Raw genomic sequence first — 13134 nt, forward strand, 5'->3', positions numbered from 1 at the left:
ATTTTTGGAGCATGGAGAGGTAGCTGGTGTGTTTCTCTCTGTGCTAGCTGGGAGGGGGAGGGGAGCACTGTTTCCTGGTTCTGAGCTGAGTTTGGAGTCAGGAAACTGAACAATCATATGTCCCCCAGATGCTATCTAGGGAACATAGGATTGCTGTCTAAGCTAAGCAGTAGAAGATCTGCAAAAGGTTTGGAGTCTTGAGTTAGAGAGATAGTGGTATTTCTATTAAGTAAATTTTGAGCAGTTTTAATTCATTTATCAAATATGAGACTATAAGCCTGTCTGTACAGTATTTTCTCCCCAGGGACAGGTTAAAAGTGGAACTCAAGCTTATATGCTCTTCTCCTTGGTCCCCTCACCTTTTGGAGGCATGAACAGCCAAGATCCTGCAGTTATTTGAAAATAAGATCTCCTACTACAGTGGGAAATTAGTGCCTATAGTGTTTGGGTTAACCTATAGTGTCTAGGTTCAGATGTCGATTGGGGGCTGAACATTCAAACAGGCTGTGGAACATACCCAGCATGTGCTGTGGCAAATCGTGAGTTGATTAACCCACAATTTCCTGTCGTTATATGCAAATACCCCCATAGTGGTAGTATAATCAGTTTGTGATTTCAAATAACTTTGTTCAGTCGTTCAGTTGTGTCCGACTCTTCGTGACCCCATGGACCATAGCACGCCAGGCCTTCCTGTCCTGCGCTCTCTCCCGGAGCGTGCTCAAGTCCATATTCATTGCATCAGTGATGCTATCTAGCCATCTCATCCTCTGCCGTCCCCTTCTCCTTTTGCCTTCAGTCTTTCCCAGCATCAGGGTCTTTTCCAGAGAGTTTTCTCTTCGCATTAGGTGGCCAAAATATTTGAGCTTCAGCTTCAGTATCTGTCCTTCCAATGAGCACTCAGGGTTGATTTCCTTTAGGATGGACTGATTTGACCTCCTTGCAGTCCAGGGGACTCGTAAGAGTCTTCTCCAGCACCACAGTTCGAAGGCATCAATTCTTCAGCGCTCAGCCTTCCTTATAGTCCAGCTCTCACAGCCATACGTTACTACTGGGAAAACCATAGCTTTGATTATGCGGACCTTTGTCGGCAAGGTGATGTCTCTGCTTCTTACTATGCTGTCTAGGTTTGCCATAGCTTTCCTCCCAAGGAGCAAGCGTCTTTTCATTTCATGGCTACAGTCACCGTCCGCGGTGATCTTGGAGCCCAAGAAAATAAATTCTGTCACTGCTTCCATTTCTTCCCCTTCCATATGCCAGGAAGTGATGGGGCCAGATGCCATGATCTTCGTTTTTTTAATGTTGAGTTTCAAACCAGCTTTTGCACTCTCCTCTTCCACCCTCAACAAGAGGCTCCTTAGAGCCTCTTCGCTTTCTGCCATTAGGGTGGTATCATCTGCATATCGGAGGTTGTTGATAATTCTCCAGGCAATCTTAATTCCGACCTGTGATTCATCCAACCCGGCGTTTCTCATGATGTACTCTGCATATAAGTTAAATAAGCAGGGTGACAATATGCAGCCTTGTCGTACTCCTTTCCCAATTTTGAACCACTCGGTTGTTCCATGTCTGGTTCTTACTGTTGCTTCTTGACCCTGGTACAGGTTTCTCAGGAGACAGGTAAGGTGGTCTGGTACCCCCATCTCTTTAAGAATTTGCCAGAATTTGTTGTGATCCACACAATCAAAGGCTTTAGCGTAGTCAATGAAGCAGAAATAGACGTTTTTCTGGAATTCTCTTTCTTTCTCCATGATCCAGCGAATGTTGGCGATTTGATCTCTAGTTCCTCTGCCTCTTCGAAACCCAGCTTGTACTTCCGGTAGTTCTCAGTTCGCATACTGCTGAAGCCTAACTGGTACGATTTTGAGCATCACCTTGCTGGCATGTGAAATGAGCGCAATTGTATGGTAGTTTGAACGCTCTTTGGCGTTGCCCTTCTTTGGAATTGGAATGTAAACTGACCTTTTTCAGTCTTGTGGCCACTGTTGAGTGTTCCAAATTTGTTGGCATATTGAGTGCAGCACTTTAACAGCACCATCTTTTAGGATTTTAAATAGCTCAGCTGGAATACTGTCATCTCCGCTTGCTTTGTTGTTAGTAATGCTTCCTAAGGCCCACTTGACTTCACTCTCGAGGATTTCCGGCTCAAGTTCAGTGACCACACTATCATGGCTATCAGGGACATTAAGATCTTTCCTCTATAGTTCTTCTTTGTATTCTTGCCACCTCTTCTTAATCTCATCTGCTTCTGTTAGGTCCCTGCCTTCTTTGTCCTTTATGCCCGTCTTTGCACAAAACGTTCCCTTGAGATCTTCGATTTTCTTGAAAAGAGTCTTTCCCATTCTATTGTTTTTCTCGATTTCTTTGCATGGTTCATTTAAGAAGGCCTTCTTGTCTCTCCTTGCTATTCTCTGGAACTCTGCATTCAGTTGGATATATCTTCCCCTTTCCCCCTTGCTTTTCGCTTCCCTTCTTTCGTGAGCTACTTGTAAAGCCTCCTCAGACAGCCATTTGGCTTTCTTGCATTTCTTTTTCTTTGGGATGGATTTCGTTGCTGCCTCCTGAACAATGTTACGGACCTCTGTCCATAGTTCCTCAGGCACTCTGTCTATCAGGTCTAATCCCTGAAATCTATTCCTCACCTCCACTGTATATTCATCAGGGATATGAGTTAGGTCATACCTGAATGGTTTAGTGGTTTTCCCTACGTTCTTCAATTTAAGCCGAAATTTTGCAACAAGCAGCTCATGATCTGAGCCACAGTCAGCTCCAGGTCTTGTTTTTACTGACTGTATAGAGCTTCTCCATCTTTGGCTGCAAAGGACATAATCAATCTGATTTCGATATTGACCATCTGGTGATGTCTGTGTGTAGAGTCGCCTCTTGTGCTGTTGGAAAAGCGTGTTTGCTATGATCACAAAACTCTATTAGCTTTTGTCCTGCTTCATTTTGTACACCAAGGCCATGCTAGCCTGTTATCCCGGTGATTTCTTGACTTCCTACTTTATCATTCCAATCCCTTATGATGAAGAGGACATCTTTTTTTGGTGTTAGTTCTAGAAGGTGTTGTAGGTCTTCATAGAACCGATCAACCTCAGCTTCTTCGGCCTCAGTGGTTGGGGCATAGACTTGAATTACTGTGATGTTGAATGGTTTGCCTTGGATTCGTACTGAGATCATTCTATCGTTTTTAAGAATGTACCCCAGTACTGCTTTTCCCACCCTTTTGTTGACTATGAGTGCTACTCCATTTCTTCTAAGGGATTCTTGCCCACAGTAGTAGATATGATGGTCACCTGAATTAAATTCGCCCATGCTTGTCCATTTTAGTTTGCTGATTCCCAAGATGTCGATGTTCAATCTTGCCATCTCATGTTTGACTACCTCCAGCTTACCTTGATTCATTGATCTGACATTCCAGGTTCCTAAACAATATTGTTCTTTACAGCATCGGATTTTCTTTTCACCACCAGACACATCCACAGCTGAGTGTCCTTTCGGCTTTGGCCCAGCCGCTTCACTCTTTCTGGTGCTATTTGGAAATTCCCTCTGCTCTTCCCCAGTAGTATATTCAACACCTTCCGACCTGAGGGTCTCATCTTCCGGCGTCATCTCTTTTAGCCTTGTGATAAGTTCCATGGGGTTTTCTTGGCAAGAATACTGGAGTGGGTTGCCATTTCCTTCTCCAGTGGACCACATTTTGTCAGAACTCTCTGCCATGACCTGTCCGTCTTGGGTGGCCCTGCACGGCATAGCTTATGGCTTCACTGAGTTACGCAAGCCCCTTCGCCACAACAAGGCAGTGATCCATGAAGGGGTCAAATAACTATTTGCATAATTTAAAGAAATTAACTACCCAAAACAATTAGACTTGACTTTATTGCATAGAAGAGCAAATCAGACTTCACTAGATTCTTAGTGTTACAATGTGTTACAAGTTTCTAGATAGTATCCTAAGTTACTAAAGCTTCCCATAAATAACCAGAAATCCAGGACACACTGTGATCTGTTTGAGTATGATGCTGCTGCACTTTTCCTACTCATCCAACACTTGCTGTTTTTAAGGCTGCAATCCTACGCCCTGGGAGTAAACCACATTGAACTTGGAAAGGCTTAGTTTTGAGTAGACATATATAGGAGCTGTAATGGTCTAAAACTACACACCTACACTGTTTCATTCCAGATCTGAACTGCACACAGTTAACTTTCTGCTTTGTGACATATTTTAGAGAGAATAGTACTATTTTTATATGCTAATGTTAATCTACACAAAGTTAGCTACCATGCTTGTATTGATTTCTAAATTGGCAAGAAATCTTCCCCTTTTTTCTGGAACAATCGTAATTCGATTTCAGAGAATGCTGGTTGTGGCCAAATCAAGTGTGTGCAGATGGCTTGGATTTCAGTGTCCTTTAAGGATGGCATGACCTAGCTCTTCTCTTGCTTGAAAAGGGGCATTCTACACTGGATGTTTCTGTTGATCCAGAAGTAGGATTGTTGAATCTAAAAAAAGAGCTAACAAAATGACAGCTGGGAAACTATGCGTCAACCTCCACAAGCTAGTTTGTCTCACTCATGACATATGTCCTTGCAGTTTCTTCAAGGCTGAACTATGTAGACAATGTTTCTTACATTTCATTCTTGTTAATATTTTATTATATTTATTGGTCCTATCTTCTTCAAGCCATACTAGGTGTTTTCTAGTGGGGGAAAGATAGCACTTTAATGGGTGTTTTCTATTTCAGAAATAGAGTAGTTGGATGTGATACATTTGTACTGGTTTCAGTACAGCTCATGATGTGTTTTCTGTAAAATTCTGAATCACATTTTTCCCCTGTTCTAAATTGATAGAGACCTGATTTAGCAATATAAAGAGATTTAGATTGAATAGACAAAACTGTAATGGCATGCCATGTTAGTTTTACGTAAGGTATAAATGTATGAATGTTTTCCCAATCACAATAAGTAGTTGAACTGAAATATTTGATTAGGGGAAAAATTCATCAAAGTGCACTGAGTGTGGTTTTATTGTGTTATTCAAATGAATGTAAAGCTTAACTTGGAATATTTGTAAATATTATAAGACATGACAAACTCAGTGTATGGGAAGTGTATGCTCGTATTTAAATTTTAAGGAAAAAAAGGGAGACACTAAGAATTGTTAACGTACTAGCATGCCTAAAAAGCTGTCTACATAAATATTTGAAACTTGAGGATAGTTTGCTGACATTAAATACAGCTTTTGATTTTAGATTGAGTAGTATTCTATCCATTCCAGTTATCCAGTTTGACCTGAACTCCTGTGTTGGATGACTTCCAGCAAGTCTCTAATATTTCTTGGGCATCTCAGCCCTAGTTGTTCCTGGATGAGGTGTATTAGCTATCTATTTCAGTCCAGCTTCAAGCCTGGCTATGGGGTAAACACCTTTGGTCATCTTGGTGAATGATCTATGCTGGGAATTGGATATAGGGAGTTTTGCTGAAGCCCTTTGCAGCTTTCAGTAGCATTATCCATGGTATCCTTGTAGACCACCTGGCTAGGATGGGACTTGGAAACACCATCTTACAGTAGTCCTTCATAGAGAGGCAATTCCAGAAGGTTATACTGGGAACTCCAGTTCAGTGTCTTGGCCATTAGTATGTGCTGCCCTTTAGGGTTCCATACTATTTAACATCTTAAACAAACACTGGGTGGTAGGTCACCTGATGTTTGGGGATTCAGTGTCATCAATATGCTAATGACACCCAATTCTATATTTTCCATCTACTTCCAGGTAAGCTACTCAAGTTATGAATCTGTGCCCAATGTCAGTAAAAGACTGGAAGAGGACGAGCAAATTGAAGTTTAATCCAGACAAGGCAGATGTGCTCCTGATCAATAGAAAGGCAGATTGTGGAATAGGGGTTCAACCTGAGTCTTCAAGGCGCTCTCCTTGAAGACCCAATTCACAGCTCGGGTGTACACCTGGATTCAGCCCTGAACTTGAATTCCCAGGTTTTGGCAGTAGCCAGGAGTGCTTTTGCATAGCTAAGGCTGCACCTGTTTCTGGAGATGTCCTGGCTACAGTGATACATGCCTTATGATACATCTTGTTTGGGCAATTGTGATATGCTGTATGTGGGGTTGCCTTTGAAGAGTGTTTGGAAACATCAGCGGTTCAGAATGATGCAGCCAAAGTGATTATATACGTCTCCCATGTTATAAAAGTATCACTGATTGCTGGTCTGTTTTGGGGCACAGTTCAAAGTTACGCTGGTTATGCTATATAAAGCCTTACAAGCTCTATTTATGCCATATAAAGCCATACCTTTTTCTGTCAAGGGTTGCAGTCTCTTGTGGATAACCTGTCAGGGGCATCGTGTCGGCAGTAAGTGGGCTGAAGCCAGGAGTGGGCAGGGCCAGAGCCAGAAGTGGGTGGAGGGCTTCTGAAATTAGGCTGAGGGCTGCAGTTTGCCCACCCTACTCTATATGACTTGGGACTAGGTTACCTGAAATACTGTATTCTCCCATATGATCCTGCCTGGGTTTTAAGATCTTCAAGACAATTCTTTTTGTCTCACTGACATTTGAAGTGCAATTTGGCAGGAACTAGACAAGAGTTCGTAACAGCTGATCCCAGCAGCTCAGGAACCGCTTGTCTATAGATGTCTGTCTAGGCCCTTTGATAACCTTCTGCAGGTTATTCAGATAGGCCTTTGGCCTCAAACTGACTTGTGGCCACTGTAAAAATTGCAATTTGGTCAACTGTTTTTATTGGTTTTATTGATGTTTTACCTACTTGTTTTATATTTAGTATTTTACTGTAACCATCTTGAGCATAATTTTAGTAGAAAGGCAGGATACAAATTCAACAAATAAAAATGGTGGTGTCTGCATGCATTATATTATTAATTTTATGAAGCATCGTATTTCTAAGCAGGTCTTGCATTTAACCACTGGCCTGGTTGACATTGATGACCAGGAATTCCCTTCAGGTAAGAAACTGGGCTAGCAAAACAGGGACAAAATTTTCTGCTTCACTGGCCTGATCAATTTCTATACTGGCCACAGAGGAAGTGAATTTTGCTTATTTTGTAGCTAGTATGAAAGCTGATCAGGCTGGTGAAGCACAGCATTCTGGCCCTGCTTTGCTAGCCCAATCCGCTTCTATACTAGCTGCAGAGGAAGTCAATCAGACTGGTGAAGCAGGGACAGAGTGCTCTGTTTTGCTGGCCCAATTAGCTCCATATTGGCCTTGGAGGAAACGGGCATGAATGGAATTTGGCTCTGTTTAGGGAATTGGTGCTGGCTTTTCCCCATATAAGAAAATGCACAGCAAAAACAAAGAGGAGCTTAATTTCCCTCACCTCAGCAACTTTCTCCTTGGAGTGAGCAATGTTTTTGGCTGTTAAAGTTGGCTATGGTGGGTGGGTTGAGCCTAGGACAAACCTAACAGCTCTATGAACAACTTCGTCATTGAGCAAGAATTTCAGTTTGTTTCCCAAATCCAAGCCCAGCACTTGAACCCCCATGTTTTTCAAGTAATAACTCGTTTCATACTGAAAAAAACTTGAAAGTGAACACTTTATTAATCAATCTTCATTTGAGGAGGCCAGGAGAACCTGTTGCTCTTTTTACCAACAGATTCTGTCTCCCTCACTTTTGGAGTACTAATCTTCGACCTGATGAATGAGCAGTTTAAGTGTTTTTGTATGGGGTTGGCTGCTTGTATATATAGCTGGTCTTATGTTTGCTCCTTCTGTTTTTGGTCTGAAGATTTGAGGGAGGAGTCCATGTGAACAAAGTATGGGAGGAGGAGAGAATAATAGGAAAACTAAATGTAAATGCATGTAAAAGAAAAAAGAACTTTGTGATCTCTTACTTGAACTGTGCATGTTTGATATTTATATTAATTTTGTTGTGGTTATTATTATCCCTGGGTGGAACTTTATACTTTTAACGATACACTTGTACAAGGTGGCTCTAAAATACAATTTCAGTTTAAAATAAAATTTGAATTTAATACTAACATGTTAAATTCTACACATCTCAAAAAAAAATTCCTGACCCCCTGCCAAAACATACTGAAGGGTTGATTTTGTATGGTTATACTGTAAGCTGTTGTGGGTAGTACAAAAAAAGTAGGTAAAATATTTCCAGTGTGAAACATTATAAACATGATACATTCATTGTTGTATTGTGGCAATTTATGAATTTTTGATTCTGTCTTTTACTTTCCTTAATCATGGAGAACATTGTCTTCTGTAATTACCAGCCTTGCTTCTGGAGGGCTGGTACTTGAATCCACAGTTCTAGGCATTTGAGTCCACAATTCATCACATTTAACTTTGCACAGGATCGTGGCTGTGGCCCTCGTCTTTGAGTAAGCAGTATTGCTTAATGTCCTTCAGTGATTGGGGTGGTGGTGGTGGAAATTTTTCAATTTATTTTTTCATGAATATTTTTTCATTTCATATGTTCATTGGTAACAGTGAATGGATTGCAATTTCAAATACAATATTAAGCAAGCTTGGCATTTTCAAAGTTGTAGATGAGTGGTTGTCACCATATCATGCAGTTCTTTGGGTTGCTAAAATTTATTAGTGTGATGACAGTCAGTACCTTAGTGGGTTTTTTGCTTTAAATGTAAACAGTGTAAGGAAAGTACATGCTATTGTCTTTACAAGTTTTTACAAGTATTCTAATAAAAAGCCTATATAGTATGATATTTAAACCACATTAACTATGATTTAATTTCCCCCCTTAAATTTCAGGGCAATTACTTGTGGCATATTGGGACAAAAAATTAACATGGGGTATTTTTTTTCGGCTTTGTTTACAAGTAAAAGAAACATGCTAAATTGGATCATTCTCTAGGGCAGCCTTCCTCAACCGTATACCCTCCAGATGTGTTAGACTTCAGTTCCCATCAGCCCTAGCCATAATGGCCAATAGTCAGGATGCTGGAAGTTGTAATCCAAAACATCTGGAGGGCATCAGGTTGGGGAAGGCTGTCCATTGTAAAATGTTCCAGAAATTCCACATCACAAGTGGCCTTATATATAAACACAGAGCTAAACTTCACAGTAGCCTCTACCTTGTGTTTAAGCCAGGGGTGGGAAATTTGTGGCCCTTCAGATGTTTTGAAGCCCTTCAATCCTAGCCAGCATAGCCAATGGTGGGAGGTGATGAGAGTTGTAGGCCAAAATATCTGGAGGGCCACTAGTGGCTCACCCCTGGTTTAAGCAGGAGTACTGTTTGTCAGAGGTTTTGCATCCTTCAAGGTAGAATTGTTATAACAGTCACTTAGTACACACTCTTATTTAGTTAGGAAACATGGTGTTACAGTGGTTCTAGGCCTTCCTAGTGGGCCAGACCCAGAAAGCTGTGCTGAGGGACTTCTATTCAACCCATGGAAATTACTTACAGGGGACTTCAAAGTTCCATCTTGTCCCTCATGTATTAACGTTTGGGTGAAACCTGTTGTCCAGGGACTTGGACAGAAACATCAGTATGCAGATGACACTTGGCTTTAGCTTTTTGTTTCCACCAACTAATCCCAGGGAGGCCCTGGAAATGTGAATTAGTGTCTAGAGGCAGTTTTGACTTGGATGACGTTTAACAAGCTGAAACATAATCCAGACAAGATGGTGGTACTGTTTGGATTGTTGTTGTTGTTGTTGATCTAGAGATACACAACCTGTTTTAGCTGAGATTGTACTCCCTGAAGAAACAAGTATGTAGTTTGGATGTCCTCCTGGACCCAGTTTTATCAATAAATGCCCAGTGGTCATCTATGGCCAGGAGTGCCTTTTACCAGCTTTGGCTGGCTCAGCAACTGCAACACTATTAATTAATTAATTAATTATCAACTTCTTAGCTTGTTTTCAAGACCATAGTCTTCTCACTACTTAGTGAAAGCAGACTGGGCCTTAGTTATTAATGTGTTTGTTAGATCCAGACTAGTTTGTGGGGCTGCCTTTTAAACCAGTTTGGAAGCTGCAGCTGGTGCAGAATGTAACTACCAAGGAGTACAGGAACATGGCAGTACAGACATATTGTACCTATTTTATATCAGTTGCTCTGGTTGCCAGTTGGACTCCTGGCTCAATTAAAAGAGCTAGCATGATCTTTAAAGTCCTAAATGGTTTGGGACCATGTTTTCTCAGGGGCTATCTACACTCATAAGAATCTTCCCAAGCCTTGAGATTGACATCTAAGGCCCTGTTTGTGGCCCTGTCATTAACTTAAGATCCAGTTGACAGTGACTAGAGGCAGGACTTTTCAGTGACAGTTCCACAATTGTGGAGCTTTATGGTGAGCTCTTCGTGAACAATGTCTGACTCTTCTAATGAAATTAAATGTGAACTTATGGAGTGAGGATGAGTGCTACAATATTTCCTTTGTCTTAGAATGTATGTTTGTTTTCATGTAGAACATTTAAATCAGTGTTTTCCCCCTCCTAACCATTTGTTTTTACTTGTTTTAACAGTGAGCAGAGCATCTGCCAAGCACGAGCTGCCGTAATGGTCTATGATGATGCCAATAAGAAGTGGGTACCAGCTGGTGGGTCTACTGGATTTAGCAGAGTTCATATATATCATCATACAGGCAACAATACATTTAGAGTAGTTGGCAGGAAGATTCAGGATCATCAGGTGAGTGAATTCTCTAGGACCAAGTGATTAAAATGGCCTTTTTAGTGGATTATATCTAAGGATGTCCATTGCTGGGAAATCTGGTTCTTCGGTTTGACGGAGGTCCATGGTGTATACAACTTGCTTTGCATCTGCGAGTTGAGCCTGCACTGTGTGAACGTTTTGTTCCGGGGTGTGTGTGTGTGTGTGTGTTCTGCAATTTGCAGAAATTTCTGAGCAATTTGTACAAATTACGCAAATTTGGCCGTAATTTGTGCAAATTTGGCTATAATCCCACAAATTGCTCAGAAATTTCCACAGCTTGCAGACCCCGCCCGCACAAAATTCCTGGAAAATCCATGATCTGGCCCACTCTCCACAGATCGAGTTGGGCACCTTAGCAGGAACTAAAACAAAGTGTGTGGGGGGGGGAGAGCCTAGGAAAACCTGTCGAACTTCACCCCCCCAAATGGATTTCTTCAACATCTCTAGTGATATCCAAAGGGTCTCTTCCTCTGATGGAGGGAGGGAGCCTTTAGATTCAACATGGTGCCTTTACCACATTTTTCCTGTTAAAAGTTGGGCATATTTTTGGTGCTTGCTAAACATTTTCACCACAGAGCCAAGGGCACTTGTCATATCATCTCTGTTACTGTAAGGTCTCAGGAGTGGTGGGTGTGGGTGGGACCTGAATTTCATGAATTGACTTGAACAAGCCAGACAGTTCCTTGGCTGCAGGCTTCTAGTTATAGGTTTAGTTGTAGAAGAAAAAGGATTCTGTTTGAAATATTTTTGTAGCCTGCCATTAATAAAATAACTAGGAACTGTCATCTTACTCACACTCACAATGTGGTGATTTCTTTATGAACTTTCTGCAAGAATTCCTGTTTACTTAAGCAAGCAGGATTACACTAGCGGTCACAGCCTTGAACTAATATTGGGCGGGCCTCATTGGGGAGCTCATTCCACAGATGGGGGCCACCACTGAGAAGGCACCTCTCCCTTGTTGCCATCTTAGCCTCAAGTGATAAAGCTGATTCCAGGAGGACCCCCAGGCTACGGACCTGCTCCTTCAGGGGGAGTGCGACCCCATCCAGAACAGGTTGAACACCCTCCATCTGGTCAGCAGAACCACCCACCAACAGCATCTCAGTCTTGTCTGGATTGAGCATCAGTTTATTAGCCCTGATCCAGTCCATTGTTGCAGCCAGGCACTGATTCAGCACATCCACAATGTCACCTGAAGAAAATGAAAAGGAGAAATAGAGCTGTGTGTCATCAGCATATTGACGACAATGCACTCCAAAACTCTGGATGACCGCACTCAATGGTTTCATGTAGATGTTGAACAGCATGGGGGACAAAACTGACCCCTATGGAAACCCCATACTGGAGAATCCATGGGGCCGAGCAAAGTTCACAATCTATCTGTGTGATTCATATGTTTATGATCACACTTAACTCTAGTATACATCTAAAAAAAGTAAAGTAACAACTTCTGAGTTCTAGCTGAAAATGTAACTTTGCCTTATTTGATTAAATAAATAAAGGTAATATGGACATTCATTACATTAAAAGCAGTACAGTGTCAGGAAAATAATGGGGTAAAAAATTGTGTGATAAATAAATAGGCCTGAAGCATTCAGTAAATTCTCTTTGTAGTTTTTGTAGGCTTGGTAATTAGTTTTGATATCTTTGCAAACGTAAGAGCCAGGTCATATTGTTTTTGCTATAGTATGTGTGATGAGTTATAGGCTGTCATGTGACTCTCTAGTATTCTTGTGATATATTAGGCAGTATGTGTACACAAATGCTCATCCTTTTCACCTACAAGTGGTGAAATGATTATAGAAAACAAGAGTACAGAAATGAGTAAGTGTGTATGTACCATTGTGTCAGGTAGGCAAATGATCTTATGTCCTACTGCATGTTTGGTACTGCTAAATTGAGGACTATGTGAACTGGCACCTTGTTCCATATGTAAATATGGAAGATGCCAATTGTCTTAGTCTCAGGCCCATTGATATTGAATGGTACTTCTTAATTACATTATACAGCTCAGTGATAAGATGTAATTTTCTGCATATAAATGACTAATCTGTATGCACAGTATCCTTAAGGTTAATATAACAAGCTTACTGAAATTCCACTTGTTCTGGGAATGGTGGTGTAATTTATTTACCTATTAAAGTGTTTGAAGTACTGTTATAAAACATTACTTTTATGGCTTTAGTTACCTTTTTAAGCTGTCTTGGGAGGACTTTGCCCTGAAAGGTATATAAGTACTTTAAATAGATAATAATTTGGAAGGATAAACTTCAGCTTTTTGAACATTTGAGTTTTGATTTGTATACAATATAGGCAGAAAGTTTACAAAATGTCTTAAGGCTAACTTGATGTACTTGAATTATTGAACTTACTTTAATTAGTTATTGTTGTGGAAGGGGAGAAGAAGACTTGTGTACATATTTCTTCAGCTGCACTAAAAATAGAGCTAGTTCCTGCACAAAGTTATCTGTA

The 13134-nt window shown here is 41.0% G+C and overlaps 1 protein-coding gene across 2 annotated transcripts in view; it reads left to right on the plus strand.

Moving 5' to 3' along the window:
- Window positions 1–13134, plus strand: part of ENAH (ENAH actin regulator) — a 119873-nt gene that overhangs the window by 57087 nt on the left and 49652 nt on the right. For both annotated transcript variants that reach the window (XM_084828662.1, XM_084828663.1), the window contains exon 2: window positions 10470–10635. In XM_084828662.1, the coding sequence (XP_084684788.1) occupies window positions 10470–10635 (166 nt within the window). The remainder of the gene's footprint in view (window positions 1–10469; window positions 10636–13134) is intronic.

The sequence above is a fragment of the Heloderma suspectum genome, chromosome 1 (assembly GCF_057233095.1).
Source record: "Heloderma suspectum isolate Gila_16-S chromosome 1, 16-S_ref, whole genome shotgun sequence".
Lineage (NCBI taxonomy): Eukaryota > Metazoa > Chordata > Lepidosauria > Squamata > Helodermatidae > Heloderma > Heloderma suspectum.